This window comes from Leptosomus discolor, chromosome 6 (genome assembly GCF_034619465.1).
Source record: "Leptosomus discolor isolate bLepDis1 chromosome 6, bLepDis1.hap2, whole genome shotgun sequence".
Lineage (NCBI taxonomy): Eukaryota > Metazoa > Chordata > Aves > Leptosomiformes > Leptosomidae > Leptosomus > Leptosomus discolor.
Genome location: NC_141396.1, coordinates 33772682 through 33799139, shown reverse-complemented (window position 1 = coordinate 33799139; position 26458 = coordinate 33772682). Strand labels below are relative to the sequence as shown.

At 39.1% G+C, this 26458-nt stretch overlaps 1 protein-coding gene across 4 annotated transcripts in view; it reads left to right on the top strand.

Moving 5' to 3' along the window:
- Positions 1-10210: 10210 nt before the first annotated feature.
- The window catches only part of ANK3 (ankyrin 3), a 204023-nt gene continuing 187775 nt past the window's right edge, over positions 10211-26458 (top strand). For all 4 annotated transcript variants that reach the window (XM_086466594.1, XM_086466593.1, XM_086466592.1 and 1 more), the window contains exon 1: positions 10211-10324. In XM_086466594.1, the coding sequence (XP_086322720.1) occupies positions 10211-10324 (114 nt within the window). The remainder of the gene's footprint in view (positions 10325-26458) is intronic.

The following is a 26458-nucleotide window of genomic DNA, read 5'->3' as shown; positions in this document are numbered from 1 at the left end:
ACTTGAGAACTGTTGCCATGTTCCATTAGTCATCTTTTCTTTAGGCTAAACGTACTTGTGTTTTACAGACTTCTGATTGCTCTCAATGTTTTCCAGATACTCGTATCTTTCTGGAAGCAGAATAGCAGAAGTCAGTCACAGTGTACCTGCAGCTTTGCAAATGCTAAATAGAAGAGAAAGATGGTTTTATTGTGCAGGCTATACTTCTGTCCTGTTTGGTTTTTGTCTCATGTTGAACTTGCAACGTTTTATAGCCTCCATACCCTACTGAAGAACAGTCTTTACTTATTCCCTAGCCTGTGGAAGTGCTTTTTATCATTTTCATCAAAAATGTCTCTCTTTAACATGCATACACTTCTTGTAGTTTCCTGTTGTCTGCATTGATAAACTTTCTTTCCTATTGCCCAAATCATTAATGATAACACTGGAGAGAAGCAAAGCCGGGACAGACTCTTGCAGAACATCCATCCATTTTGACAGTGAATGTTAATATCTCATGCCTGAGTTCAGTTACCAAGTCTCTCTTGGATTAATCTACCAGTCTTTTCATCAACAGATGTCCCTTACCTTGCTTATGAGAATGTCAGGTACAAGTATTGCTCTTCTCCTGTCTTCAACACCTATCACTCCTTCATGAAACAAAACCAAATTAGTTTTATACAGTTTACTCTTGACAAATCCACATTGATTGCAGTTCATCCCATTACCTTCTGGGTGATGACAAATTCTTTGGAACAGGAGTTTTCTAGGACTGGAAGTTAACTGGACAAGTGTACAATTTTGTTGTCTCCTATTCTTTCAAGTTTTCTTTCCCCACCCTGTTCTTTCAAGTTTAGTACCAAGTTTGCCCTTCAGCAGTCTTTTGGTATCCTGCCTATTTTCCCGGAGGTCTCCAAAAAAACCTCCCCCAAAAACTATAGTGGCTGGAATTTTATCTTAAGGCTATGTAATTCAAGTGTCTTAGCATGAACTGCATGGAGTTCACCTTGTTAGGTACCTATTTTAGTACCCTTTAAGCTGTTCCACTTCTAGGACGACAATTCTTGTATGTTTTCTTATCTTCTGCTCTGGATAGTATTGATTATTTAAAGTTTAGGTTCATCAAGCTTTTTAGGTAGAATTTATGCTATCTTTAGAAGAGGAACAATGCATTTCTCTCTGAATAGGCCTTCCATGCAACCTTCCTCCTTCACAGCCTCTCCACAAACTACTTTAAAATAAAACAAAATACAAGACCAGAAAGAAAAAAGATTAAAATAAAAAATTATAAAAAGCACCTTTAGTTCTTATGCACGTTTGCATCCAGTCATATAAGTTTGCCTGTTTTGGGGGAAGAAGCAGGCAAAAATTGCAGGCAGCAAGGTTGCAGTGCTGACTGGTATTTGTATTTGCTAAGTGTGTGTGTGAATATGCATGTCCAAAACTATTTATTACTAACCACAGGTTCAGGGAAGTGTTCACCATTGTTTTGTGAAGAAGAGTGATTTCAGACTTAAAGCGATAAATTCTTCACATCTCCAACTGACAACTTTTTCCTAGAAATTTAGTGCCTGAAATAGGACACAGTGTTCCAGCTGAGACCCAAGCAAAGCTGTGTAGGAGAGATTTCTTTCCAATGTCTTCAAGGCTGTTACTTCTGTTTTTACATCCCTAGAATGATATTTGCCTTATGTTAACTTATGTTCAGTTTGCCATATAATATAAACAAAACAACCCCCACTCCCAACATAATCATCTCCAATTTGCGGTTACCCCTCTCTAAAGCAGGAGCAATACGTTCCTCCTCACCCCGTGTGCTGTGTATTTAGCTTATGAACAGATCAGGGCAGGAATTGCCTCTTACTATGTTGTTCTGAATAGGGCACTAATATTACCTGGGGTTTCAGGCACCACATCAATGCACCTATTCTGTGATAATTATAATTATTATACAGGTAAGTGGGTTTTTTTCATATGCTAGCGTGCTCTTGCCAGGCCAGGAAAGGACTTGGCCTCCTTTAGACATTAATAGAGTTACGTGAAATTTTTACATAAACAATATTTCTGGACTTTTTGTAGCAGCAGTGAATTTTTTTTTTTTTTCTTTTGATCAGTCTCTGGTAGTCATCTTCCTTACTCCAATGGTTTGTTCCAGCAGGATTTTAACACTGAAATTCTAATAGATGGACTTCCTCCCCCCTGACACCCCCCACCCCCCCACCCCCCCCAGTAAAATGCAAATCTCTGCTTCTAAAATAACCCTGAATGATCTTTGATATTGGTTGTTATCTTCAGAAAACTGAGAATTTTTACATGCCATTGTTTTAAGTGTAAACTTGTAGATTTTATGACTGGTACATGAATTTACTTATGGAAAAATGTCACCTGAAAAATATGTGGTTTATAACCTTCTGCCTCTTGTTACTGGTTGTTAATGATTCTGCTTTTCACATTTTTTCCTATAAAAGTCGAGTCACTGCTACAGAGAGCATGCAGAACATTTACAGTGCTGAAATCTTACTCAGGCAGCATGTTGAGATTTTAATGATTCCCTGACTTAATTATGGAGAGGATCCTTTGGGAATGAGACAAAGATGGTCATTTGAACATAGGAAAAAGAATAATGAATAATTAAGGAGTCTAATTAAATGAATTTCTTATGCTGGAGTGGATTTGGGATTATTTTTTTTTTTTTGCTTTGGCATTTTCATTTTAAATGTTTCCTTAAAACTTAATAAATTTTGTGTATATTGGTAGGAACTAGAGTCTTCACTGAAAATTCTGCACTTAGTTTTGCAACAACGGGAAGTCTGAAATTGAAGTCAGAGTTAGTAAATATGGCCTCTGTACTTGTTGAGGGAGCCTAGGTTCAGCATGGAAATGTGGTACTGAGCAGGGAAGGAATTGAAACTGCAGCTCTCTGTTCACACACACATACCTGTGTTCCTTTTCTTAGGAATATTGCTTGTTTAGTAGTAGATTTTTTTTTTGCATATGAAAGTTGTTCAGAGAAATTAAAAATTAAAAACACCTACCATACAAAACAAGTCAAGGAACCATTTTTCTTTCTTGTACTTTCTGTATTTTTGCACCACAGAAATTCAACAAAAAATTATACATTGAAAGTCTCAGGGCAACTGGGAAATGTTGGAAACTTCAAAGAAAGCCTTTCTTGTGACCTTTGCAAATGGGTCCTTTGTTACACTTATTCAGCAACTTTTTATTTCAAAATAAAACAACAAGTAAGCTGCTCTTGATGTGCAGAGCTTGGCAACAGGAAAATAGACAAGCACTGGGTCACTTAGTGCAGCTCCCTAGTGTTCAAAGGCGGGTGAGGGAAACAGCCCGCTTCATAAGGTGATCAAGCACTGCCTTTGGCCAAAGTTGTACATATTTTTCCTTTAGTGGCTGTGTCATGGTAGAGAAGGTAAAATATTTTCATGGTCACAGTATCTTCCTAAGGCAAAGGGGCTTACTAGCTCTGGAGATGCATTATGCAATGATTTATATGGAGGCTCACTTAGTCAAAATTTTGTTTAGCCTAAAGTATATATTTTTGACTGAAACCTAACTAAAATCAAAGGATGCTAATTAAAGGGCAGTGGAAAATAATCTATTAATTACAGCCAAAGGTATTGCATCTATTTATGACTGTTGGTCCCATCCCATTCCTTGTTTGGCGGCTTCATTTGCCTAAGCAGATTCACTTATTGACACCATTGCAGGTATCGCAGTTCTACAGTGGTATGGCTTTTTACATAGCTTTTTTTATCACGAGACTGCTACTGCTCCAAAAAAGGGACAGCAGGTGGGGACTTGATGCTTAGAAACTTAAAATAGCACGAAGACATTTCCTCTGCTGTTTTGGGTAATTTTTAAACTGCTCAAGATGGGGTGTTTTCCATCTAAGATGAGCAGGGAATAACTTCCTGTATCTACTGGGGACTGGATGACCTGGCAGAGGTGTTTCTGAAAGCCACACAAGGACCTCCTTGGTATCTGCTTTTGTTATATTGAAGGAAACCCCTCCACGAGCTGAGTGTTCACTGGATATGTTAGTGAATAGGCTATTGCTTTCACATGTTGGAGCAGAAGTTAACAGATGCAGCAGTGATTAATTGTCCACTCAGGGTGACGTTTGTAGCTGAACTGTAACATCCTGATGAATGGGTTTTTGCATTTCTTTTCTGAAGCTCACCGGGGAAAGGATAGATCCTCCCATCATATCACAGACAGTTGTGTGGGGGGGAGTGCAAAACTGATACAAAGCCTACCTTTGCACTTAATCTTATATGCAGGGATAGCTTTTCCTGGCTATGTTGGTGTAATTGGCTGAGGCATCTAACAATTCCCAGATCAAAACTGCCAGTTTGGTACCATGTAGCATCATCCCACTGGCCTTCTGGTCCCCCTATTGTACTGGGGCTTGCAGGAGCAAAACTAGGAGAGTGGTGAACAAGGCAGAGAGTTACTATGAAACTAGGAATCTGGAGAATATTAATATACTGAACTTATGGTTTCAGAACATTACTGAGTAGTTCTAAACAAGGGTTGAAAAATGTCACTGATTGTGATCTAGTGTCAGTCCCGAATATAACTTCGACCTGTTAACATGTTTGAAACTGATTTACTATGATTTCATAGAGTGATCTTTGCCAGCATCTCTAAGACACTGGTGCTCTATATGTGAATTTCAGTTCTGGTTGTATTTGAATTGCAGGGGAAAATGTAGAAAAACATTTTCTAAAAGTGCGTGCTTATATAATTACTGGTTCCCAGTGAATGTGGGTTTTTAGCAACAGTGTTGGAGGAGGAAGAATAGGAAGAAAGTTATTTGTGTATTTGCTCAGCAACAATTTAGAGTTTACATATCTTACTCTTACCGTATGCCTTGCATCGGATACATTTCCTGGGCTCCTCAGCAATTTCATCCACAAACCCACTCAAAATCTATCTTTCAATTAGTGTTCCTCTATAAATAAAATACACCAGTATCTTTTTTTCTTATTTTGTTATGAGTCAGAGATGAAACTCTTTACACAATCTTCACAGAACAGTTAATATTGATTTGTCACTTTTAGCTCCCTTTCTCTGTACAGGCCTCAAAAAAAAATTATCCTGTTTTGAAATTCAGGGATGATAATCTCCAATAATTAACTGGGTATTTTGCAGGGTTCTATAGTCCCACTTTCTCTTCTGCTGTGCATGAACATTTTGTTTTCCTCTCCCAGTTCATTTGCAGGCAGATTTACCATGCCTGTGTGGTGGCTTGGGACAGTGAAAGATTTACTGTCCCGTTTTCTCTGCCCTTGAGGCCATGGGTTGAGTGAGCCTTGAGTCAGCTTTTGAACTGTTCTGATTTACAATTGTAAGTCTTAAAGGCAAACCAAAATCGATAGTTATTTTCTTTAAATGTCCTGCCTTGAACTGGAAGTTACTGGTGAGTTCACAGACGTGTCAGCCATCCTCCCATTGGGAGTATGCTGGACTGCAGGAGTTATAACCTCATCAGTTAAGCCAGACTGTGTCAGCCCTGCATAGAGGAACAGTAAATTTGCACTTAATTTTGGGAGCTTGAATGTGATTACTGCTTTGAGCTTGTTTGAGCTCAGAAGGCAGGTGATTTGCTACTTAGTGACCTTGGTTTTCTGCATATTTGGAGGTGGGTCCATCCTGCCCTAACATCAGGTTTATGGAAAGGAGTTAAAACTAGATGATAAATAAGCTTTTTATCTTATTTGGTTGGTTTGGGTTTTTGTTTGTTTTTGAGACACAAGACCTACTAGTCTAATGTGTCAGCAGACAAATCTTCTGAGACTCCTTTGAAGGGTTCTTTTATGAGTTAACTAAGTTTCATACAGCATATGTTTTAAAACCTGAACTCATTTCTTCTGCTTGGTCTTCTCCCAAAGCGTTATTTTCATGAATTGGTAAATCAATATTGACCTTATTTCTGGAATGTTTTGTTCTTCACTATTCTCTTTTTCTTCTTACTTCCACTCCTTTTCTCAACAAAATAATCCAGAGCAGTGGCAGAAAGATAGACTCCCCTCCCTGCTTTTATAATTTGTTCTGTATCAGATAACTCAGAAATTAAGAATTTAAGAGTAATCTGACAAGAATCGACTTTATTCTTCTTCATGCGTTTTCTTTTCCTTTGCTCTCTGCTTTTTCTATTCTACCTATGACTCTTTTTTTTATCTTTGGGAAAATGTAAATATACTTTGTTTATAAGTAAGAGTTGTCGTAGTGACCTCCTAGCACTGTGCGTGATTATAAGCCTTTTTTTTTTTATCCATAGTGATCTAAGTAGTGCAAATATTGAATGTTTCTATGGTGTTCTATTCTCCCCTAAAGGAGCTTAGATTTTTCATACATCTATTTTTTGGCATATTCTTAGTAAACCGATATTTTCATGATTGTCTCATGTTTTTTTTTCTTGTGCTCCTAATTACTTAAAATAGGTATAAAAGTGATGGTACCATCTTTATAAGCTGCTAATTGATAAATTAACTCAAATAATTAGATCACAAATGCTTTTCCCACCCTATAACTTCTTGTGGTCTTTCAAGATCTGTCTCAATGTTGTGCGCTAACACCATTTTGCCATCTCTCTTGAATCTAGTTTTAACAGTGGGACTAGCAGCTTAAATAAACTAAATGACACACTTCACTTTCAAGTTGATAAAATAATTTCCCAGCCATTATTATGACTTTGTACTCAAACTAAGTAGATGTTATCCTTGCACTAACAGAAAGTGTAAATTTCCCTGTAACTTTATCAGGACTGTATGGATTGTGCTGAAACACTCATTGGCATTTCATTAACTTCATAATTAAGGGTGAAATCAAATAGCTTAATTATTTTACTGAAGTATGGAAAGAAGCACTTAATGAAATTTTTCAGTACCTAATTTGCTTGAAGTGAGTTATGACATATCTGGCATGAAAACCTTCATACTTTGTCCAACTTTATCTGGCAGTGCCCTATCACCTTCCAGTGAATGATGCCAGTTCACTGTTTCCCCAAAAGCTTCTTTTCCACAGGGGACTGAATCTTTTACTCACACCTTTTCTGTTTGAGAGTGTTCCACCCTGCATGTTACACAAAATCCTCCCTAGTATTTCTCCAACTATAAAGGATCTTTTTTTTTTTTTTTTCCTGACTGTTCCTTTACTCAGTAAGATGTAATTTCTCAAAATCCTAGCTTGAAAAGGCATTTTTTTCTCCTGAAATTGGGGAGTTGTAATCCACGTAATAAAAACATGTACATGTTTGGTCCAGTTGGTTAATTAGCTGAAGAGATACTTGGGATGAAGCAGACTTGGCTGACAGAGAAAATCCTTGCACTTATGTGTATTTCAAGGGATTGGGTGAGTTCACATTATCCGCATTTGTTAGAATTATTCTCATTAATAAAATCTTGGGCTGCTTTCTACCTGTGTAGAGTATGGCCTGTGCATAAGGTGGCATTAGGGCTTTTAAGCTGCATGTTTGCGTATTATTTGTTGTGCCAACATTTAAAAAGTATGCTCCAAGTATTTTAAACATATAACACTTTATAATACGTTATTTGTATTTCCATTTAATGAGGTTATTTAGGCATAAATCACAGGCTAGTATGGTTAAAAGGTTTATGGAACGTCATAGGATTAGCCAACAAGTGATGAATGACAGCAGCATTTACTTCATTTGTGGCTCGAATAAGAAGTTGGTTTCCTAAGGCAGAAGCTCATGCATCTTCCAAAAGCAGATGGAAATGTGCTGGGAATAAGAGGGATCCAACCCTATTGAATTTTCTTGAATCCATTTTCAGTCCTGGTCCTGCTGTATTTTCTAAGCACTTCCCTGCTAATAACTGCATCCTGTCAGACAGGGGGACTAACGTCAACTTTATTTTACAGAGAAAGATCTGAGCCTCAGAGAAAACTGCCAAGGTCATGCAGGCATCTTGTGAGCTAGAAAGAGAAGCCTTGGGTACTTTTTCTTTGCCTTTTTTCCCCCCCCTTTTTTTTTAAATAGGCACAAGGCAGTCTTCCATTTCCCGCCAAAACTTGATAGTTTCTCCACCAGCCTCCTTGAGATACTTTCTCCAGCCCCCTCAAATCAGCAACTTTGTCCAGTTCCCTTCTCCAGTAGGGCTGCTGTGGTACAATAGAGTCTTCTCACTGCTGCCCTGTGCTTCACTGAAGAGCTGGGCCAAAATCCAGATACCTGCCTGTATGTGGTCTCTGACTGCTTGCCGTTATGCCTTACATTTGAAAGCATGCTCTGGGTGTCCTTTGGGTATACTTTTTGCATCTTTAAAAATAGAAATATGTTTCTTCAAGCTTCTGTAGCGCATAGAGAAGCGGGAATTCTTCTGGTTCAAAACCAGGCATTGCCCAAGTGCAACATTCCTCTATCCCCAACTTTCCAAAGGCAGTTTTATATAAGTCTTCAGCTCTTTCAGATGTGGAGGAGGACGAGGGAGAAGGCATGGTGGTGTGTGGGTACAGGGAGTTTTGGATGCAGACAGGAACCTGTGATTTTACTGCATCAGGAAGAAAGATCGCTAAGGTCACATAACTGTGATCTTCATCCTTGAGCATTTTTTAAAAGTCATCCCAAAATAAACACTTTTTTAAACCTGGTTTGTTAACCTGTGAACGGTAGACAAACAGTGAACTATGTGCTGCCTTTTGGACAACATACAGTGTGTTCAAAGTAGTTTCTGTTTTTGAGACTTAAAAGGTTATTTTACTTTTAGCCATGTTATGTAAAAAATAAAGCAATGGATGCACGTCACTTACTTGACCTCAAAAACCTGGACTCAGAAAACACGTCTCAGGTTCAGAGGAAGAATATTTACAACCTCATGAGATGTGTCTGGATTTTATGCTACACTGTGAAGATTCAATGTGATTTGGCTAATTGCACTTCAAATTTAAATTTAACTTTATTTTTAGAGCAAATTCTGTTTTTTCCTTCTGGAGAAAAATGGTAGTATGAAAATACACTTGTGGAGACTTTTGAGGTTTTTTATCTGAAAGAAATCAGACTGCCTTAAAATGCTGATCTTCATTACTGCGAAGTACGCTACTAGGAATACTGGGAAAGGTTAAAACCAGCAATCTCGAGACAAGCTGCTGATTGTTCATATTCGTGTAGAAAAAATATGGTTCCTTATTTACTAGATGCTTGCTTTGTGTTAATCCTAGTAAAGGATCCTCCTGCAGGCCTTAATACTGCTGCTATTTTACTTCCCGTAATGAATATTCAAAAGCTGCAGTCATAGAGGACTCAGGTGGCAAAAATAGTAGGATGATTGAAGCAAGCCTTGATATAAAAGCCTAAAAGTACATTTCCAACTACGTGGAAATAGTGCCCATTTCCCTTTCTGACCACGTAAAAGAACTGTGCCAGGAAATCTCCCATGAATTAAATGCCTGTTTCACACACTAGTGTGATCACATCTTTCTCTCTGTATGATGGGTTGTAGTGAGTATGTTTTTTTTAAAAAAAAAAAAAGGGAAAAAAAGACAACAGGGCTTTCTCTAATCCTCTCTCACAAAATGTATTGGAATTGAAAAATGGGTATAAAGGACGCACTGTTAAGATATGGCATTGTTTTCTACATAATGCAGTCAGGGTCTCCATGGTAAAAAATTTTTATTTTATTTTTTTGTCACCATCAGCAGTTAACCTAAAGTAGGAGCTGCTCCATTTCATTATAGGTTAAATGGCTTACCATACAAAATAGCTGAGAAATGTACATCATTAACATTGCATTTTTTAATAGATTTTAAAAACATGCTTTAGGATTAGTGAAGAAAATACAATACACCATATGTTATTCTTCTGGATTTTTTTTTTTTAATAGAAAGCACGCCTTTTCAGCATTCCCCCTTCAGTGGAGTCACTTAGACACTTCCAGCTGGTGGCAGGGGATACAGCCATAATACAGCTTTCTCTGTCTCAGCTGTCTTTTTCATTACGTTAAATGCATTACGATGGCTGCAATGTTTTATAAAGGTTCAGGTACAGAAAGGTATAAGAAGAAATCTGCAACTGTGTATTTTTGTAGTGACTGCAAGCTGCTGTGAGATCTCTGAATCCTGAATGTGTTCCTGGCTCTGGTCACAGATTTCCTTCCAATCACTGGAACATTTGCTGTAAGGGCTGGCTAAAGGTGCCCGAGGAAATCACCTTTTACAAGGGAGCATTGTTGTAAAGGATTTTTAATGCATTATGGCTCACGCAGCATCACAGTTAAAGAAAAACAGGGATTTAGAAATTAATGCTGATGAAGAAACTGAGAAAAAAAGAAAACACAGGAAAAGATCCCGGGATCGGAAGAAAAAGGTATCTAGATCTGTGCCGAATTCTGACAGGGATTCTTTTGTTTTAATTTTTTACAATTGAAGTATCAAAGCTCGTTCTTGCATGTGACTTGGTAGTTGTTGAAGTAATTTGTTAACGTTGTAAAATAGCATTGATAACCATGGCTGTGGGGTTTGCAAAGCAATTGAATGTTTAATTGAATATTAGTTGATTGCAGTGATGATGCAGAAGGTGTGCATTCATTTCCCAGACAGATCACTTGATATGCAAACTGTCTGTGAGTTGAAAATAGTTTGTAACCATGATGTAAGGTTAAATGCTGAGCTTTCTCATAGATTTAACAGCATAATAGTTTAGGCTTACATACATGTACTTAAAAGGGATGTGTGTGGGGGGGCAGATTTTGTTTCTTTGTGTTGGGACTGTGTCACGTTTGGCTTCTGAAACATCCATTTTTGGGAGAATGTTACAGAAATAATTTCCCTTTTTCCTAAGGGTGAGCTGTTTTACAGAATTGAGCTGTAACAATCGGTTATTAGCAACTTTCTTTTGTTAGGGAAATGTGTGACTGAGATTGCAGAGACCGGGTTTTCTCTGATGTAGATTTATCTTAGCTGCAGAAAACCCTCTAGCAAAGTAGGATCTGAAAAATTCAGTAGGTACTGCATTGCTCATTGTTCAGTTCAGGAGCCTCTGTTTGACTCCAGTCTTACTGTTTCTTTCTAAGGTATAAAGCAAAATAGTTATGGTTTGTGGCATAATGACAGGTAAAGAGGCCAGGCACTTTGCAGCTCTGTGGATATGTCCTTAAAAATGACACCTTGTACTCTGCTCCATAGAACTAAGGCCCTGCCCTGATTTCTTGTCTTTGGCTGTATTTTATTATAATTTTTCAAGAACATATCAAGAAGCCAGTTGTCTTAACTGAAACCTGGGTATGTAGTATTTCTGCATGCCTTTGTGAAAATCCCCTAAGGGGGAACTGGATAATCTTCATATGCTCAGGGAAGCGGTGCCTGTGCTTCCTAAATGACATGTAGATTTCCTCTAACATATGTGCATCTTTTGGCTGGGTGAGAGTCAGCATTTCCCTGCCCTTTTCTTTTTTTTTTTTCCCTCTGCCGTGGCACTCGTATAGATAATGAAAAGCACTGCTTTCTGTTCTACCAAGCACATTAGGAGACTGTTTAGATGGTTGCAGCAAATGTACTGCAGCATGTTAACTGTAGGTATTTTTTCTGTGCAAATGTATGCATACAGATCTTCTGAATGATCTTCCAATATAAAAGAAAGTGTGAAAATAAGATTCCGTCTTCAGGACCAATTTTAAGGTGCTACTGTTTGAAACTGGCCTGAATTAGTAATATTTTTCTTGTCTGCTGTTTAGGTTATGTGCAGGTCTGTAATGTAGCTATTAGGTTGGGTTTTTCCCCCCAGCTGAAAATGACCACAGCAGTTAAGAATTTTAGAAGCTGGCCTGTCAACCCGTATTTACCTATGGCTTGTGAGCTAAAATATGTAGTCTCTTGGCTACCTCTACACATGATGCAGGAAGCCCACGTTGTACTTAACATGCTCAAGTTTATATAGTGTGCCCAACCATATGCATATACTGCCTTTGTGTGAGGGTACTTCCTCACAGTTTGTAATTAGAACACTATCAAAGGGATGTGGCAGTGAGAGGTTCTTGATTCAGTGAGGTGAAACAATTGCTTTGTGGACAAAAATGCTTTATTGTTTATACAACACAGTGCTGTAGAAAGGAAATCTCTTAGCAACCAGAGTGGCACATGGATAAGTATCAGCCTATTAATCTCAAATATGTGGATTTTTTAAGCGTTTTATTTCTGCCTCTTAAGAATGAGATGAAATAGAGAGCTTTTCCTCCACCAAAGGATTTTTTTGGGTTCCTCACCCCCAGCCCCTTCGTGTCAGACTGGAATTTGGTAGCTTATTCCAGTTTCTTTCTGGATTTCCTTAGGACATTGCAAATTTCAGGGCATGTAGAGGCTCTCTCTAGTAGGAGAATGAAGCAAAAAGCAGCAATTGCTTCACTTAACGTTTATACATTTGGCATCAGTCTTCTTGTAGCAAAGACATAGTTTTGCCACCCAGTACATATAATGTAGGAAGTCCAGTAATTGTGGTTTGCCGTTTTGTACTTTCCTGACTATTTAAAACATTTTCCCCCCATTTTTTCCACTATGAGTTGTGAGTCACTTCTTGTTCCTCTGCACCACCCACAAGCAAGCAGTACTCAGGGGTTTTTTTGCTGATCACATGATACTGCACAAAGCTAACCTTTTGCTTAAGCAGTATACACAAATATCCTTTAGAGTCTTCCGATCACATTGGAACAACAGAGTGCTAATGTTTCTGAATAACTTAAACAGTAAGGAGACTAAGGCAGCCAATGGTTAGAATGTAAGGCTGGTGGGAACACCCAGTGCCCTAGGCTTGATGATACCAGCAACAGTCATGCTGATTTATGTCCCTATTTAGTTTGAGGATTGCAGTCTGAGGGTAATATTTCACTGCTTTTGACTGGTTAAGCAATTTACAGTATAATAATGTTTCCGTTAAGGCTTGCTTTGATACTTGTGTGAGAGAAATGACCTTTTTAAAAATACACGCAAAACAAACCTCTGTATTGTATCTGATCCTATTTAATTTCAAGGTGAGATGTTTTCAAATTGCTGCACTTAGCTCTGTAGAGACACTCTGCCTCTGTGCCTTATGGGCCCACCACACTGTTTGCATGAATTCAAGACGTTTCTGAAGGTTCAGAGCTTAAATAGCTTACCTCAAGCAAGAGAAAGGGATAGGGCCTGCAAGTCAAGTGAGTACAGTGAAGTGTCGGCATTATACAGGTTTCCTGTTTATTCTGTTCAAGTTTATATTACAGCTTCAAGTAGTTCTGCCTTTGGATGGTGTCCTACACTGCAAATAGTTTGAGTACACCCAAGGGCAGACCTGAGCCTTAAACAGTATCACAGAACAAGCCAAGCTACCCTTAGTAATAAGTGATTGATTGGATGGCTTGCTTGATTCCTTATGGTGCTGCTCTGTCATGCATGGTTTTGTTTGTGAAAACTAGAAATTGTTTATCCTATAATAATGTCTGGAAAGAAATCAGTTGATTAGTGCCATTCCTAAAATAAACGTGAAGTCTGAAATTTTTTTTGTGTTCTCTGTTCAATACGTAGTAGAAGGGAAGGGCAGGTCTTGGCACATACTCAATGATTTATGTTTTATACAATATTCAGTAGGACTGAAGTGATTTCCATTTGTGTGTAGTACTCAGGAGCTTGCATGTTCTTTGGGAACACAGAATAGCTTGATCATAATGCAAAGCCTGGCTGCTGCCATCACTGAGATGTTAAAGGCTGTTGCTGTCACATCCTCTGCTGCTGCAAACTTGTGGGCAGCAGGGAAAGTAATGGATGCCAATGTCGCGAATCCCAGCAATTTCATCATAAGGTTCGCAGTGTTTGAAGGTTTTACTTAACTTTTAGGAATGCTGGAAATATTGCCCTGCAATTTCCTAACGGGTATAAATTGAAATGCTGTGTCAGGAGTGCTCAACCTGTAGGTGTGCAGCTGTTCACATGGCTTCAAGGAGCTTGTGAATCTTCTGCGCTGGGCTCTGCTTCCAGCTGCAAGGGCCTGTGGGAGACTGCTTGGGCTGCCCAAGGTAGCAGAGCTGGAAACACTTCCCAGGAGCAGCAGGACCCCAGAGATCATCCCTAGCTGGGTGACTCCCACTGTCTCCTTTCCCCTCAGCTCTCTCGGGGCTGTCAAATGTTTTATGGATCTCAGCCATGTCAAGGTTTCAGTGCAAGTCTCATGAGAGAGAAAAAATTCACCATCTGCACCCACAGAATTAACTTGAACAAAGGGTCGTGTGTAGACCAGCTTCAGTGCAAGTGGCTTCTTCAGTTTGGTTCACAGTGATAATTAAGCAGATTTCAGGAAAACAGGGATAATTCTTTCTCTGACAGGCACATATTCCTGCAATGAATTGCCCTGTGGTTTTACAAGGCAGTGGAGTTGGTGCGGTTTTCACATGCAAACAAGTCTACCAGTTTTCAGGTAAAGCTTGAAATGTGAGCTTCAAGGCTTTTAACTCACATAACAAATACAAATCCCCATCCATTTTTTAAAATTTTTGTTTCATGATTTTTAAACAAATCTCAGGATTAGAGAGATCTGTCTGCCTCATCGTTTCTGAACAGCTGAACTTGACAGTAGTAGAATTTAGATAGGTCGAGCACAAATGGTTATTCCTTAACTCAGTTGTGTTAAGGCATGAATCACATGTTGCTCTGACATCTGGGAACATGACCTATGGCAAATGAAAAGATCGTGTAGTTTTAGGGCCTGAAGGAAAAATAAAGTCAGTGATTCTTTCCTAGGTGTGAGGAAAATTCAGGTCATATCCTCGATTTTGGATATGATGCTCTGTCAGAGGCAAATCTCATTAAGTAATTGAAAGATATTTTAGATAGGTGTTTAGGGGCACTGGTGGATGGGATATCTATTGGCAGTGCTGAATTTTTACTAGCCTGGGGTTTGGTAGTGAATGTGTTTCTATTCAGCTGGAAAAACAATTCCTTCTTTTTTCCCCCAAAGATGGACCCCCAAAGGAATGAAAAGATTGCATTGTATTGTGTGGTAGCACTACAGCATCATTTGAAGTGGGCACTGCTCAGTGTTCTTTTGTTGTTTATAAACCCAGAAAAAAATTTGCACTGTTACACATTTACGTTTTTGTTTAGACAGGTTTAGAACATTACCTTTTCCTCTTCATCTTCTTCATGCCTCAGGATTGTGCCATCACAATGGATGGCCATTAGTTATTATACAAATGTCAGTTTCGGTTATAAACCACGTTGTGCTTAGTGTTAGTAGCTCGTGGCAGGAGGAGATGGGGAAGAGGAAGGACTAACAATAGGTGACCTCGCCGTGACAGGGAGATTGCTCAGTGACTAGATTTAGAGTTGAACTCTCAGTAAGTATAAATTGATACTGTTTTGACTACCTGATTGGTGTTAATGGAGTTTTTATCCTTCTGGTTTTTCCACTCAGGTTAGGTTTTATTTGATTTTCTTTGGGAGACCTTTGCCTTTTTTGGGGGAAGTGTCTCTTTTATGGGAAAATAGGTGCTTCTGAAGCAAAAGAAAGTTCAAAGATTATGTTTGTTGAACAGTGATTTAGAAAAAAGAAAAAAATCTCTTTATGCGATTATGAATATTCAGCCCTGTGCTAAAAGTCAAAGCACTACTAATTTCAAGCTCTTAAGTTGCCCGCATTGATGACTTTGGGATAAGTTGTGCATACTTTAATACAATTCCCCTTGGCCATTCACTAAATATTTGTTACCGTGAGCCAAAATATTTGTCAGCTGGTGGAACTGACAGAGCACGTGCTTAAATTGAGTGCTAGACTCAATCAGACCTAGTTTGATTGGAACAGGGGGTAAAAACTAGGCTTGTAGTGTATGTGATGTGGGTAGAGGAAAGAAAAATAGAAGGAAAAAAGCCTGAGTTGTAAGTTCTGGTTAAAAAAAATATACTTAATACTCATATGAAGCCTGATGCATTCCCACGTTGATTTGAATGAAAGTTCAGATAATAAAGGGCTGGATTTGCTGCTATTCAGTAATTTGTACAGCTGTTTAGGCTACTGGTATAGTGTTAACAGGGATTTTCTGACAGAGGCGGTAGGGCTAGCACAGGAATACATTGTAAAGACATAGAGAAATGGCCTTAAGGGTTAGATCGGGCCCAGTGTACCTGTCGAGTTGGAAACTTCTCAGGCCTTTTAGCAGCTCTACAAAATAATGCCTCCGCCTTAGACTGGGGTATGGGGAGGCCCTTTCAGGTAAAGAGCTCAACTGAGATGATGCAGCTGCCCCACATTGTTCCTGACTTCCCTTACCTAACTTAGGCTATAGCCCTATATATTAAATGGAAAAAGGTAGGTTCCTTCAGAGGATAATTCAGTGCATGTAAGCGAGACAAGTTACAGCAATGTCCTAATTTTCAAAGGTGTTAAGTATCTTCCAGCCCTGCAGCTTCAGCTGAAAACTTTGGGCATTCTGCAGATCAGGCCCTGGCATCTGTGGTGGATGTTTGGGATTGTATAACACTTTAAAAAAAGTCTTTCTTGCATGTCTGTTGCCTGAGCATGGTATCTGTGTGGAGCTCCGCTTTATTGGCCAGTGCTCCACAAGGTGGCTAGTTACCAATCTTCACAGAAGAGGTCAGCTTTTTTTTTTATTATTTTTTACAGAGATTGAAATCACTGTGTGGTGATTTGTAAGGGAAATCCAACAGAACGTTTCTTTGGTATTCATTCAAGTAAAATTAATGTGGACAGGAGAACTGAGAAGAATTTTGATTAATTGAAATAAGAAGATTGTTTTGTGAATTGAAAAGATGTACTTATTTTTTAAAAACTCACAATTTTGCCAGGAAGATGAAGTTCTACATTATTTAGAAAGTTTTGAGTGATTAGTAACATGAGCTTGTCCCGCATGAGATTGTTAGTGCTCTGAGATGTACACAAGCAGTTTAATGCCTTTGTATTGTGTACCAGAACTAAAACTTTATTTTGCCTTTGTAGTTGCTGAAAGATACAGGACATATTGTACTGTGTAGTCACCTTCACCTGAGCATTATTTTGGAAATTTTTTTCTGGTTTATTTCAGTTACCTGAATGATGTATTTTACCTAACTTTTTGGTTCTTCAGCTATGTTTTAATCCCAGTTTTGGATTTTAGCTTATTGGGCAGCTGAAGGGTCTAATTTGTTGTATGTTGTGCCATCACAGTTTATGTATCAATGTTAAATCTCAGTTTGAGTGTTCCTTTCAGTTTCTTTGTAGTTTTTAATTGAAAATCATTCAGAATTAAAAGGAAAAGTATAAGGTAGAAAGGGTTCGCTTATGTTTCTGATATCCTCACTTATGTAGAATATATCCCACTTCATATTTATCCAACTGGAATTAACGGGACTTTATAGAAGAAGTTACTTCTTGAAAAAAGTGGTAGCATCTAAGGCCTCTTAACATACTGATTGCTCATCAGCACAGGCAGGAAATATCATTGATCACTAAACAAGCTTAAATTACATTCATGTATTCCACACTAATTTCTAATACCCCTTTAAGTACATGCGCATAGATGGGATGAGGGTATAGTAAGTCAATTGTTTGTATCTTTGTAGAATATGGAAAGTATTTTTGAAAGCAGAAATGTGTATCCTTTTTTATGAAATCTTCTTAGCTCAGTTGTGAGCTACAGCCCCTATTCTTAACCCTGTAGCCTCTGCCTTTTGAAATCAGATGTCAATAAGTATCCAGGCTCTGCTGGAGTAAGAGAGTTGGGAGGGAAGTCAGAAAAGGAGGCAGGTAGTTGCTGAAATCTGAGTGCTGTGAAAGGATTTCCTGGATCTGCTGAAGGTGGCTGTTTTCACATAGTCGTATTTTAAAAGTAGGCACCATGATTATGCAAATCCTTGAACTCTGACTAGACTACAAGCAACTGTGAATTCAAGTTCACTAGTACTGAGGAGTAACCATGGGGTGTAACACAAATACTCTTCTGCACTAATGATGATGTGGTCTGCCAAGGTGGGGATGGTGCTCTTGTAAACAGCTGCTTGCGTGGCATCTTTGTGCTCTGATTGTCGAAGGGTTCAGCCTGAGTACAAAGACTCACACCCTCTACTACTAAAGGATTTGCACAAAGCAAAACATATATGTAATGCGTGTACTATGTGAGTGAGTGTGTGTGTGTGTGTATGTGTGCAGGGCAAAAGCAGGAAGGGAGGTGGTGCTCAGAATTTGGTTGTGACTCCCCACCTGTGTGCTTTGCACGAGTCCACCCATAGCCCCGAGTCAGGCATCTCCGAAGTGTCCCTGCTTCCCACAGTCATTCTCCATGTGTTACAGAGCACTTAACTGGGAGAGGCTGCGTGATGCTGCAAGGGGTTTAATTTCAGAGGAAGCATGTTCCCTTTACTTCTGTGCAGCAGCTTCTGGAAAGCCAGGCTCAGCGCATCGCCAGTGCTATCACCCAGTCTGAGTCCTTAGGGAGAAGCTGTCCACAGAGTTGTTAGAGGTGTTTTCAGAAATGTGTGCTGTGTGGATGTATATAAATAATTTGCTTCTTCATTTATGTAATTTACAGTGTGATTCTGTTCCATTGCTGTCATTGATTCCTAAAGGAATTATATATCCTTTTTTTAATGAAAAGACAATTTGAAAGAACACGTCATTAGACAGAACAGAGCAAAAAGTTAAATGGTCTTTTTCAAACTTCTGCCACTTTATTTTAAATTCTTCAAATGACAGCAGCACCAGCAATTTCTGTCTCATGTTCTGAGTTCACAAAGCTCAGAACAATTCACAAGTCAGTGCAGTTGTTGATATCTACTTTTCGGTTAGATCATGCTGATTTGCATATTCTGAAAAGCTGTCCTTAAAGGCAGTATTAAAATGGGAAACCACAGTGATGCTGTCCTGTCTGTACCCTCTAATAAACCATACTTTTACCTCCCCTATTTGGTGTTGGTAGAATTAGTTTTCTGTTCAGCACATCGGTCCATTTTCTGGGGGATTCCTTTCAGGCCATGCAGTAACTCTGTCTTTGCCTTCCTTCAGTTCAGCAAGATTGTCACAGCTAGCTGCGTGGTCATCCTTCCCAGTGATGTGTCCTGTAGGATGTGGCTAAGCTTACCGATCTGGAGGTGTTCTCAACTGTTCTCTGGGCACCTGTAGAAAAGCACAGGAGAACTGTGCAATATCACCTGGATAGATAGTCTCTCTGCTTCCCAACATGAGTTTACGGGGTATTTTACTAACAGAAGGCAAAGGGGAAACTGAGCCACTGACTGTAGATAGTAGTATATAACTTTCAAGTCATTTTGGTTGTATTCAGAGTATCTTGTAAATAGAGGCATTCATAGCTTTAGATGAGATTCCTTCGTAGGTTGAATAATTTTATTTTCTCTTACATTGCTTTTTTCCTTTCTCCCATAACTGCATCACTGCTCCTTCTGGACCTGACCATGGTATCTCTGAAATTGCAATCATTTCCCATTCATTAATCACTAGCTTAATGTTTAGGATTTGCAACCATCTCATCAACTGAGTTTACCATTGGCCCGGGAGGAAATACCAGTGTCTGGGTGATCTGAGTCTGTAACCTGTTCTCCTGCCCCCTTTTGATTTGTATGAATCTAGCATTCATCTCTGGTGCTGAGGCTAATGTTTTCATGCCCAAACTGTAGGAAAATTAATGCAGATATTATTCAGGAGTAGGCTGCTGACTAGACCTTGAAACACAAGCGAATAAGCCTGGAGTGTTCTTCACGCCTGAAGGGAAAGATCCCCTAAGAGGAGAGATATGTGTACCAAGCATCTAATGGCACAGCAAGTTAAAAAAGAGCCTCAATCTGTGTGTGAGTAAATGCAGCATTTTCCTGTAGTGCTGAGGAGGCCTCTCTCAAAAGAGGCTTTTTTTGGCCAGGCAGTAGCAGACAGTATATTCTGGAGGGTGGCTGTGGACAGTTTCCTTTTTCTTACACAAGGCTCTGAAAAGTTAAAACATCCCATAGTGAAATATTGCTGAGAAGTGTGTGGGAAAGGCTTCCTTTATTATATTTTTACCGTCTAAGCACAGCAAACATCTTCAAGGAGAATCGATGAATGCACTGGATACCTGCAGTCCTGGTTTTTTCCTACCACTTCATTTAATTTGAAACCACCAGCACTTTGAAGCTGTTAAACATCAAAATTGTGATAAATAAAGACTGCTGTTTTTCTACCAGTCTGAAAAGATTAAAAAGATGTTGAGAGGAAAACATCTCTCTTGACAGTGGGTGCACAATCAAAGTTTCTAAGTAGGGCAGCCTGAGGAACAGCCAGCGCTTTTTAACAGTTATGGGAAAGTGTATGTTGTTTGATGTTCCCATCTGATACTTTCCTGTCTACCTTTTTTGTAATATCAGACTGGCTGATTGTGCTTAAAGAAGGCTTAATAAATGTTTTGCACACTCAGCACATAGTACCCACATAAAAGAGAAAAGTATGCAAACTTCTAAGTCATCCAAGCAACAAAGGATCAGAGGTTCTCCCACTGACTCTCAATTTGATCTTAAGCAGTTTGTTTATTCTCTGGTTTTCATCTCTGTAAAATATCTCCATATTTTTCTTCTTGTACATTTTAAGGATCTCTTTTCAAATGACAAGCACTGACTATTTTTCTAGTCTTGATATAGAATGTATTTTGCATGCCTTGCATAAAGACCATTGCTACAAATTAAGGTCCAAGCAGGGTTTATAGTTTTTTAATGACCTTGGAGCCGTGCGGTGCTGCCCTGTTGTGTGACCTGTTGGTTGTCTTCAAAGCTCTCAGGAACATTTTTGCTGCTGTCTTACCATAATTCTGGATGAGAAGTGTGGGTTTTTTAAAGAAGTATGTGCTTTTAAAAGGCTTTAGTGGAGAGTAAGCATGCATGGTAACAATTTTAATTATGGCCCTTGGTATTCTACGTAAATATCCAATTTACTGTTATTAAGATTAATTTTCTTTTATATAGCATACAAAGACATTGGCTAAAGGCTGTTTTAGAATGACTGCTCATACTAGTTAAGTTGCAGATAGAAGTGCATGTTTACAAAAGATTTTGTAAAGCTCTTTCAGAGTTGTTTCTGTTTAGCCCACCCAATATACAGGAACATTGTCTGAATCCTGGTTTTAGAAGTGCATGAGTTCAATCTAAAATGGCTAAATGCAGTGTATTTTATAACTTTGTGTGTATCTTCTTGTTGACTATGTGCCTGTTACCCTTGAAGCTAAACTCACTGAATTGTGGTCAAGTCATAGGTCCAATTAGAAGAACCACTGAACATATGCAATAAATTCAGCTTGAAAGGCCACATGCACAATCTGCCTTGGGTTTGAAAGCCAAGAGATGCTGTGACCAAACAAGATCCGCGGGGAAGCTGTTCAAAATCATAGCCCTTTGTTCCCAACAGCAAAGCTGCCCCTTTCTCCTTGTTTACTACTGAATGCAAATGAGCAAATAAAGCTGGTGCACTTTTAAAACAAGTCAGTTAGAAGGAAGACAAAAAAAAAAAAAAAAAAAAAAAAGGAATGAAAGCATTAGAAAGGGCTTTGATGTTGAAATAGGAGCAGCAATTAAAGGGGAGATACAGGAGCAGTGATTTGGGCAGCTGACCCAGAAGCTTGATTTTAGTTTGGCTGTAACTAGCTGCTGGGACATGAACCCCTCATGCTAAGAAGCTCCTTGCTAACCTGCAGTGTTTTGGCCAGGCTGAGTCAGTAGGTAAAACCCAGGAGGGGAGGGAGTAAGATAGGACAAAGCCACCAAAAATTCAGTCTCTGCTGGGGACTGGGCTCCAAACCCTGCTGAGTTCAGGGAGGCCTGCAGTTCCTTTCAGGACAGTGCAGATAAGCTCTATGAGCAGTAAAGGTGATGTATGGCTGATAAGATGGCTAAGGGGATGGCACTCTTCCTTGAGAGCATCAGCTGTACTGCAAGTGAGCAAATACAGGGCTGCCTGCAGTGCTGCTGCTCTCTGATTGCATTGCTGCTGTGGGATTGCAGTTGTCCTTGTGAACCCCTCCTCACCAGGCAGAAATGCTGGGTTGTTAGGGAGAGAAATTTCAGCATTGAAGTAGGCAAAAAGATAAAAACCCTCTAGCTTTATCTAGCAGGGTGAGAAATTTAATTGGTTGGAAGACATTCAAGAGATTGCATCTGGTTAAGTCCTTGAAAAGATAAGATCTCTTATCCATTACCTGGTTGCATGAATTTATACCACGGATATGTAGCCTAGCGCTTTGTCAAGATCCACATACAAAGAGGCAACCACAAATTAATCAGGGCTTGTCAGTTTTAAGGTATTTCTGGTAGGAAGTTGAGCAATTAATTTACGCCTACAGAATAGCAATTGTTCCCTAAAATAGCAGTCTGCTAACCAGAATATATATATATTTTTAATTCTTAAAGTTTAGGGGTGAAAACAAAATTCAGCTTCATGTCTGCCTTTTTCATTTGTAGTAAAATTTTCTCACATTTTCTTGACAAGCCAGAATCTCTGTCCTAGTTTTCGTAAGACATGCTCTCTGTGCCTGCCTGTTTCCTAGAAAATAGTTGCCTGAAAGAGTTGCCTGAAAAAGGAGCAAAGGTAATATCCCAAAAGGAAAATAAAGTCACAGATCATATTCAAACTATACAATATCTTAAGGGAAGATGGAGGAAATATACAAAAAGAAAAAAAAAAAATGGTGGGTGATGGAGGAAGCAGCAGGAGATCTTGCAAAGCTAGCCAGCAAAATCTCTGCCAGTGCTTTTGGAGGCTTCTGACTGATACTTTGCAGTACATTGGGTCTTCTTGTGGGTTCAGTTTTGTCTGGTTTAGTTATTCAAAATAGTGGTTTTATTATTTTTTTTTTTTAGAAACATGCATGTTAACTAGCAGTTGATTTTATTAATATCAGTTATTTTATTCATTTATTGCTCAGATGAATATTTAGTCCTTTGCCTCTTGGATAGCTGTGTTCATGCAAACATAAATTGAATATATGAAGTCTTATTAACATGAGAGCTGGCTGGAATCAGTTTTATTTCATGGGTAGCTGGTTACTGTGATTCAATAAATATTGTCTATAGTTCTTGTATTTAGCAGTTACAAATTAGGGCTGCATAGCTTTAGGGAGGATTTTCTAGCAGTACAATTTAGGTTTAATATGTAGCAACCTTACTATGAATACATCCTGCTGTTTGATGAAGAGACTTTAATGGCTGCTCAGGGGAAGAGTGGTGGCAAGAGAGGACGAGGTTAGAGGTAACTTGGAGGGAGCGTATTAACTGGCCGCAGAATGACAACATGCACTTTCTGCAAATGGCAGAACGACAATGTTTAATAGCAGACCAGTGATGATAATGCTGCATTTCAGACTTCCTTCTGTAATGAGAAAAGGGCAGTTATATTTTGTGGGAGACTGTTGATGGCTGTCCTGGCACTGCATACTTACCGTCCAATGAAGTCAATGGAGGAAGGCTGGTCCTTCAGCCTTGCATTGTTGACATACTGCTTATATTTTAGAGAACACTTTTATTTCATTCTAGTGTATTACAAACATTAAGATTTCACTTAAAAAGATGCTGCTTGTCTTTTAAGCTACGTTGCACTTGGAATGACTTTTAAAACCATTTGATCTGTGGGCCATGGCATTGTTGTCCTTCCTGAATGATGCTGCCAAATGTAATGGGAGTGCATGTGGGAGGGAGTCAAACTGCTTTTAGCATAACCTGCAAAATGTGGGGAATTCAACTGTCTCATCAGGAAGAGGGAATTAAATAAATCTTTCCCTCCAGAGAACTAAGTTCCTTTGCGTTAGATCAAGGGAAGGTTTTCTTTGCTTTGATTTTAAAAACCTTTAGCTGCAAAAGATGCATTAGCTGTTGCAGTTGAAATGCATAGGTAAAAGTGATGCTATGTGCTGGCCACAGATTTCAGTTTTCAGAAAGCAGAATATTTTGCAGCTAGATAGGCTGATCAGCTTTATGTGTTGAGCTAACAGGAAAGAAAAACTTTGGGCACCTTGTGGTTTTGAAGTATTTATTTAATTTTTACTTCTGCTTTCAGCCAGAAAAACAGTCAATAAAAAGGTGCACTGTTGTTTCTCAGAGCTCACAAATGACTAAGCAAACTGCATGATATCCTTGCTTCTGTTGTTGTGGGTCTGGTTAGTCAAAAGAGCTAAATACTCTGGCATTAATCCAGTGAAGTACTTAAGCGTGCACTTAAGTTTAAGCCTGTTTATAATTCAGTTGGGTACAGAGGGAGCACTGTGTGCTTAAATCTGAATCTAGTCTTACGTGATGTGTTGAATGGAGGCCATGGTACTTATCCCATCAGAAGAGAGAGTTTTTAGAAGAAAACATCCAGCCTGAAACACTATCAGTTATCCCAGCTCTGTGCAAACACGTTTAGGTATAAGCACCTGCGAGCTGGAGAGGACATCATTTACCTTGAATAGTAGATTGGGGATTCTGATCAACTTCAAAATTTGGCATTTCAAAGACATCATTGTCTTCATAGGTGCTTTTTTAACCCAGTGTCGATATTTGTACATCAATAAACAATGGTCAAACAGTGACAGTGAGAAAACCTTGAAGATGAGAGCGATGATAAATCCGTTAAATAAGGCAAGGAAGGCCACCTAGCACTAAGTCACAGCTGATAATTGCGCTCATATTATTGATTTAGTCATGCTTATCAGGCAGCTGATTAACTCATTATAGGGCTGGTGTTACAGAGGTATTAATCCAACATGTAAAGTGTAAGTATATAAATTCTCCTTTGGGCAGTTATTTGTATACCACACACAAATGTCAGTTTGGAACATACTGGCCAAAGCCTAGCAACTCATTCAGGCCCACTTTTTCAGATAAGATTTTCTTAATTTGAAAAATTCAGAGTTTAATATGCTTAAAGTCAGAAATTTAATTTAAGCTCAACAAAGTATTCAAATCAATAACAAGATGAACACATTCTGAACAAGATAAAAACCAAACCAAACAACCCATAAAATGCTGATTTAAATTTTGAAAATGAAATAAATCAATCACTTGAAAGCTTTGTTTTGGCATTTTTAACCAAAGGATTTTTTTTTTTCTTTTGAAATTTCTTTGCAAGTGTTTTGAAAAGCTGAAAATTCTGAATACAATGTATCATCTCTATTCAGCAAGAGATTCCTAAAATAATTCCCATGTAATCTGGTTTTTTTCTTTCCAGATTTTTTTATTGCTGTGAGCAAAGGGAGCCATTTCAATCACTAACACTGCTCTCTTTGTGACAGCCCTCCAAATACATCATGACCCTATAGCAAATTCAGTCCTGTGAAAACTGTTAAGGATCAACTTACCCTAAGACTGTGAGTGAAATGAAATACAAGCCCATGGTGGCAGTGGTTAAGCATGTGCTGTCATTCTTGACACAGCCGTGATTCTGGAGACTCAAATACACAGTAAAATAGTTAAGTATTAGTGTTATTCAGATAAGCATGTTCTTTGTGACATTGCATAAGTGTGTGTCATCTTGTAAAGCAGAGCAAGCTAATTTACTAAAGCGTTTTTCTGAATCCAGGAGTGAAACATGAACATCTCCATTATTATTAATACAGGCATTTCGTGCTGTGTGCTCTCTGAGGGACTATTCCATTCAGCATTTGCCATGGTATCAATACTAACTGCAAGTAACTAAAATCTGGGCTGCCTGCTGAACTGGGGGTGAATTATGCACCTGGAGGTTGGAGGCCCTCTACCTTCCCATCCCCTGCAGGGGAAGGCTTTGTAAGGAGGTCGCTGTGCAGGTGAGGCCCAGTGCTAGAGAGAAACGCAGCAGTTCTGTAGGCATGTTGATTTACACATGTGCATGCCACAGACTGGCAGGGGTTGGAAGGGACCTGGAAAGATCACCTAGTCCAACCCCCCTGCCAGAGCAGGACCACCTAGAGTAGGTTGCACAGGAATGCGCCCAGGCAGGTTTTGAATGTCTCCAGAGAAGGAGACTCCACAACCTCTCTGGGCAGCCTGTTCCAGCGCTCTGTCACCCTTACAGTGAAAAAGTTTTTCCTTATGTTAATGTGGAACCTCCTATGCTCCAGCTTGCACCCGCTGCCCCTTGTCCTGTCATTGGACATCACCGAGAAGAGCCTGGCTCCATCCTTCTGACACTCGCCCTTTATGTATTTTTAAACATTAATGAGGTCACCCCTCAGTCTCCTCTTCTCCAAGCTCAAGAGACCCAGCTCCCTCAGCCTTTCATCATAAGGGAGATGATCCACCCCCTGAATCATCTTTGTGGCTCTGCACTGGACTCTTTCAGGCAGTGCCCTATCCTTCTTGAACTGAAGGGCCCAGAACTGGACACAGTATTCCAGATGCAGTCTCAAATTTTTTGATGTTCTGGAACCTTTTAAAAACTGGTTCAGGTCAATGGATTCAAACCTAAGATTGCTAAGACGACTATTTAAAATCACAGCTATTATCTATTTTAATTTCCTCTGCTGGAGAGTACCCCAAAACATTCATTATGTGGAGGGTATAATCT